Source organism: Nyctereutes procyonoides, unplaced genomic scaffold (assembly GCF_905146905.1).
Source record: "Nyctereutes procyonoides isolate TBG_1078 unplaced genomic scaffold, NYPRO_anot_genome, whole genome shotgun sequence".
Taxonomy (NCBI): domain Eukaryota; kingdom Metazoa; phylum Chordata; class Mammalia; order Carnivora; family Canidae; genus Nyctereutes; species Nyctereutes procyonoides.
In genome coordinates, this window is record NW_026575025.1 from 5,049,865 (window position 1) to 5,055,466 (window position 5,602).

At 40.3% G+C, this 5,602-nt stretch overlaps 1 protein-coding gene across 1 annotated transcript; it reads right to left on the minus strand.

Annotated features, from left to right (window-relative positions):
- Window positions 1-4,353: 4,353 nt before the first annotated feature.
- LOC129500204 (keratin-associated protein 5-5-like) lies at window positions 4,354-5,602 on the minus strand. The gene has a single exon (XM_055310385.1). The coding sequence runs from the start codon at window positions 5,515-5,517 to the stop codon at window positions 4,867-4,869; it is 651 nt and encodes a 216-aa protein (XP_055166360.1). The 5' UTR covers window positions 5,518-5,602; the 3' UTR covers window positions 4,354-4,866.

Here is a 5,602-nt window from a genome sequence, read left to right on the forward strand (position 1 = left end):
TTGCAAATATCTTCTCCCATTCTGTAGGTTGCCTTTTAGTTTTGTTGCCTGTTTCCTTCACTGTGCAAAAGTTTTTTATCTCGATGAGGTCCCAAGAGTTCATTTTTACTTAAAAAATAAAATGTCTATGCTACCCAAAGCAATCTACACATTCAATGCAATCCCTATCAAAATACTAACTACATTTCTCACAGAGCTGGAACAAACAATCCTAAAGTTTGTATGCACCCAGAGAAGACCCCAAATAGCCAGAGGAATACCCAAAAGGAAAAGCCAAAGCTGGTATCATCACAATTCCTGACTTCAAGTTATATACAAAGCTGTAATCACAGAGACAGTATGGTACTGGCATGAAAACAGACACACAGATCAATGGAACAGGGTAAAGAACCCAGAAATGGACCCACTACTCTATGGTCAACTCATCTTCAACAAAGCAGGAAAGAATATCCAATGGAAAAAAGACAGTCTCTTCAACAAATGGTGTTGGGAAAATTAGATAGCTATATGTAGAAGAATGAAACTAGAGCACTTTATTACACCACACACAAAGATAAACTCAAAATGGCTGAAGGACCTAAATGTGAGACAGGAATCCATCCAAATGCTAGAGGGGAACAGAGGCAGCAACCTCTGTGAACTCGGCTGCAGCAACTTCTTGCTAGACACATCTCAAAAGTCAATTGAAGAATCTTGAATCATTTTAACTCTCATACTCTCAGGACAATGATTCCTCTGGAGGCCCTGCATGCTATATGGGCTGGCATTTTTTGCCACCTTGTTTATGATACTCCCCCAAATCAGTCATGATTTTTCTTGTTTGTTTTTGTTAGTCAACATGATTTATATTTACTCACATGATGATTGTCTTTAGTGACCTATTCCTTGCCTCTCAGTTTAATTTCCTTCTTCCTGGATTATATTCTGAATGAATTACTACTGCAGAGGTCTGATGGTGGGTAAGCACTGTCAGTCTTAATTTAGTTGAAAGTGTCTTTATTTTATACTTAATTATGGAGTGATAGTTTAGCTGGGTATTGAATTCCAAGTTGACAGAAATTTATGCTTAGTATTTGAATTTTTCCTTTTTTTTTACCTCCTAGCTCTTGCATTGAAAAGTTTGTTTTCAATAGAATTATTAATTTTTTCCTCTGATACCCTTTAAGATTTTCTATTTGCCATTGTGTTCTGAGGTTTTACTATGATGTGACTGGGTTTGGATTTACTTATGTTTTTATTTATCATGCTTTAGATTTGTGATTATTCAATATGAGATGCATTCTTTTATTAATTTTAGATGATTATTGTTTCTAAATACTGAATTTTATCCACTGTTTCTGTACTCTTCTTCCAAGATTCACATAAACTATATATTGAATATTTTTGTTCTAGTCTTCATGTGTCTTAAGGGTCTTTACATATTTAAATTTTTTTCCATACTGCATTCCAATTAATTTCCTTTGATGTTTCTCCCCTGTTTAACAGTTCACTCTGCATCTGTATCTAATTTTGTTTAGCTAGAACTTTGGATGTTTAATTTTAGTTAGTTTAGTTTAATTTAGACATTATATTTCATATTGGTAATTCTCTATGAACATTCTTATAAATCTATTTTTTAGTTTATTATTCTTTCTTTTTTATTATTCTTTATTTATGGATTTAGTTCTTTATGTTTTTAATAGTTTTAGGTATATGTATTTACAGTATTTTTGTATTGTTTTTCTTTTATTTTACAAGTTTAGGTTTGTAATCCTGTTTATTATAAATACTGACTCTTGCTAATGAAAGTTTATTTTTATTTTTTTAAAGTTTCAGGTTTTTTTTAAATTTTTATTTATGATAGTCACAGAGAGAGAGAGAGAGAGAGAGGCAGAGACATAGGCAGAGGGAGAAGCAGGCTCCATGCACCGGGAGCCCGACGTGGGATTCGATCCCGGGTCTCCAGGATAGCGCCCTGGGCCAAAGGCAGGTGCCAAACCGCTGCGCCACCCAGGGATCCCTATTTTTTAATTTTTGTATTATAAACTCATCTTTAGCAGTGCATATTCTTCTGTTCCTTCCTCTTCACTTCCAATCTATTTCCAGTGTAAATCCTATGTCCTGGGTGGTTTGGATTCTAGTCCCTTGAACCTATGATTATGTTATCATATGAGGTAACATATCTAATCCCTGGTATGTCTAATCCCTGGCACCTATGATTATGTTACCTCAAATGACATGGTAAAAGAGACTGTGCAGGTGTGATTAGGTTAAGAGTCTTGAAATGGGAGATTATGCTGGATAATCCTTGTGTACCTAATGGAATCGCCAGGGTCCTTATAAGAGGGAAGCTTTATATGAAGGTCCTTTGAGAGCCACAGAAGGAGACATACCACAAAAGTGGAGACCAGAGTGATGTGCTTTAAATATGGAAAGGGGATGAGCCAAGGAATGTAGGCGATTTCTAGAAACTGGAAAAGACAAGGAAATGAATTCTTCCCTTGAGCCTCCAGAGGGAACACAGCTTTGCTGACTCCTTGATGTAAGACACTTGAGTCTTCTGACCTCCAGAACTGTAGGAGAATAAATTGGTATTAAGACATTAAGTTTGTGGTAATTTGTGCAGCAGCAATACACTCTACTACATTTACAATGTGTGGTTACTACTTATCAAAAACAAATCAATAATTCCAAATATGTATTTATCTGCACTTAATGTATATACCCATTTGCCTGGCAATTAGCCTTCAAGAAATATGTTCTAAGGGAAAAACTGCAAATGACAGTTTGATTATAATGTATCTCGGTGTGGATCTTTTTTTTTTTTTTAAGATTCTATTTATTTGAGGGAGAGCGAGCATGGGGAGGAGGAGGGGCAGAGGGAGAAGCAGACTCCCCACTGAGCAGGGAGCCTAATGCTGGGCTGTATCCCAGGACCCCAGGATTATGACCTGAGCAGAAGGCAGATGCTTAACTGACTGAGCCACCCAGGTGCCCCTCAATGTGGATCTTTTGGATATAATATGACTGTAGTTCTTTGAGCTTCTTGAATTTATATGTCCATTTATTTCCTTAGATTAGAAGTTTTTGTCCATTATTTATTAAACTCTCTGCCTCTTTCTCTTCTACTGCTGCTGGTGGGACTCCCACAATGCATATATCAATCTCTTTATTGGTGACCCATACATCACTTAGGCTCTCTTCACTTTTCTTCATGCTCCTCTGATGTGATTTCAACAACCTGTCTTCAAACCCACAAGTTTGTAATTGAACCCCTGTATTAAATGTTTCAGTTCTCTTATTATATTTTTCAGATCCAGAACTTCTGGGTTTTTTGAAAAAAAAATTGTTCTCTTCGTTAATATTCTCATTTTATGCATGCATTGTTTTCCTGATTTCATTCAGTTGTTGTTCTGTGCTCTCTTTTAGCATCTTTATGACATTTACTTTAAACTCTTTGTCAGGCAGCTCATAAATCTGTATTTCTTTAGAGTTGATTGGTTTCTAGAATTTTATTTTATTTTAGTTGGTCCATGTTTTTGCATGTGTGCTTCATATAGAAGGAGTCATATAATACATACCTTTTGACTGGCTTCTTTCACTCAACATTATGTCTGTAAGATTTTCATTGCCACATAGTATCCCACTGAGTGACTATGTCACAAATAAATGTTCTTTCCTGCTATCAGTGGACATCTGGACAGTTTCAGTTTTTAGTGCTAGAAGTGCCACCTTTTTGTATATACTTTTTTTAAAAAAATATTTTATTTATTTATTCATGAGAGACAGAGAGAGAGAGAGAGGCAGAGACACAGGCAGAGGAAGAAGCAGGCTCCATGCAGGGAGCCTGACGTGGGACTCGATCCTGTGTCTCCAGGATCATACTCTGGGCTGAAGGCAGTGCTAAACCACTGAGCCACTGGGGCTGCCCTATATACACTTTTAAAACTGTTTCTTATAAGGTTTATATTTAATAGGTGGGGATCTTTTCTTTTTGTTATGTGTGAATAGAGAGATATTAATTTTACATGTTAATTATATATCTCACCCTCTATCTGAATGCTCTTACATTTTGAGTATTTTTCATTTGACTTGTTTTTGTTTTTTTTCCAGTTATACAATGGAACCATCTATAAATAATAATGGTTTTGTTTTCTCTTTTCAATTGTTATATTTTGCATTTCATTCTCTTAAGTGATTATATTGAATAATGCCATCAAAGCAAGTAAAATAATACTGACAATGGTGAAATCAGAGTAAATATTACCATATTACTTTCAGAAAAAAATAGTTGCACCTGTTTTTACTCCCATCAGCAATGTACAGATGTTTTTAGAGTATTTATTAAAGAAGCATCATGGAGACAGAGGGCGCTTAAGTTAGAAATGTCTTTATTTAGAGCTGTCAAAAAGTCCAATCTGGACTTTGGTAGGTGAAAGAAGCACAGGTAAATTAGAAGGAAGTGCCAGAGTTGGGGCTGGTAATATGTGGGGGAGAGGGGAGAGTGGTGCACCCATCCCAGATCTGGACTCTAGCCATTGGTCTTGTAGTATATTCCCAGGCTCAACTAAGTCCCATGTGTGGGGTGGGGGTGGGATGATGGCTCTGGGGATCAGGGTCCTAAAGGGACTGTAATTGTTAAGGGGGAAAGAAATTGCTCTTCTCCAAGGCAAATGAAGCAGGGGATCTAGAGTAGGAGAGAAGGTATGGATAGATGCACTTATCCTTCATAATCTGGAGAGCAACCCCACTGGGACAGGAGATTTGGGCTGCCAATTCTGGAAAAGATGGGTTGAGATCTGCAATCAGTGACTCTGGTATGGAGAACCGATCATTTCCTAGAGATTGTGGATCTGCAGGAGCCACTTGAGGTCCGTGGACGTAGCCTCAGACCTTGCACTGGCAGCAAATGGGGGCACAGCAGCTGGACTGGCAGCAGCAGGGCTTACAGCAGCTAGACTGGCAGCAGCAGGGTTTGCAGCAGCTGGACTCACAGCAGCAGGGTTTGCAACAGCAGGACTGGGAGCAGCAGGGTTTGCAGCAACAGGACTGGGAGCAGCAGGGTTTGCAGCAGCTGGATTCACAGCAGCAGGGTTTGCAACAGCAGGACTGGGAGCAGCAAGGTTTGCAGCAACAGGACTGGGAGCAGCAGGGTTTGCAGCAGCAGGACTCACAGCAGCAGGGTTTGCAACAGCAGGACTGGGAGCAACAGGGTTTGCAGCAACAGGACTGGGAGCAGCAGGGTTTGCAGCAGCTGGACTCACAGCAGCAGGGTTTGCAGCAGCAGGACTGGGAGCAGCCACAGGAGCCACAACCCCCCTTGGAGCCCCCACAGGACCCACAGCCCCCCTTGGAGCCCCCACAGGACCCACAGCCCCCCTTGGAGCCCCCGCAGGACCCACAGCCCCCCTTGGAGCCCCCACAGGACCCACAGCTAGAGCAGGGACAGGCCGGCACACAGCAGCACACAGGCTTGCAGCAGCAGACAGGCACACAGCAGCTGGAGCCACAGCCCCCAGAGCAGCCACAGCAGGTCATGGTTCTGGTGGGTGGAGGGTGGAGCAGGTCAGAGAAGTAGGTGCAGAAGGGAAGTGTTCAGGTGTGGAGCCTCCTGGGCTGGGGC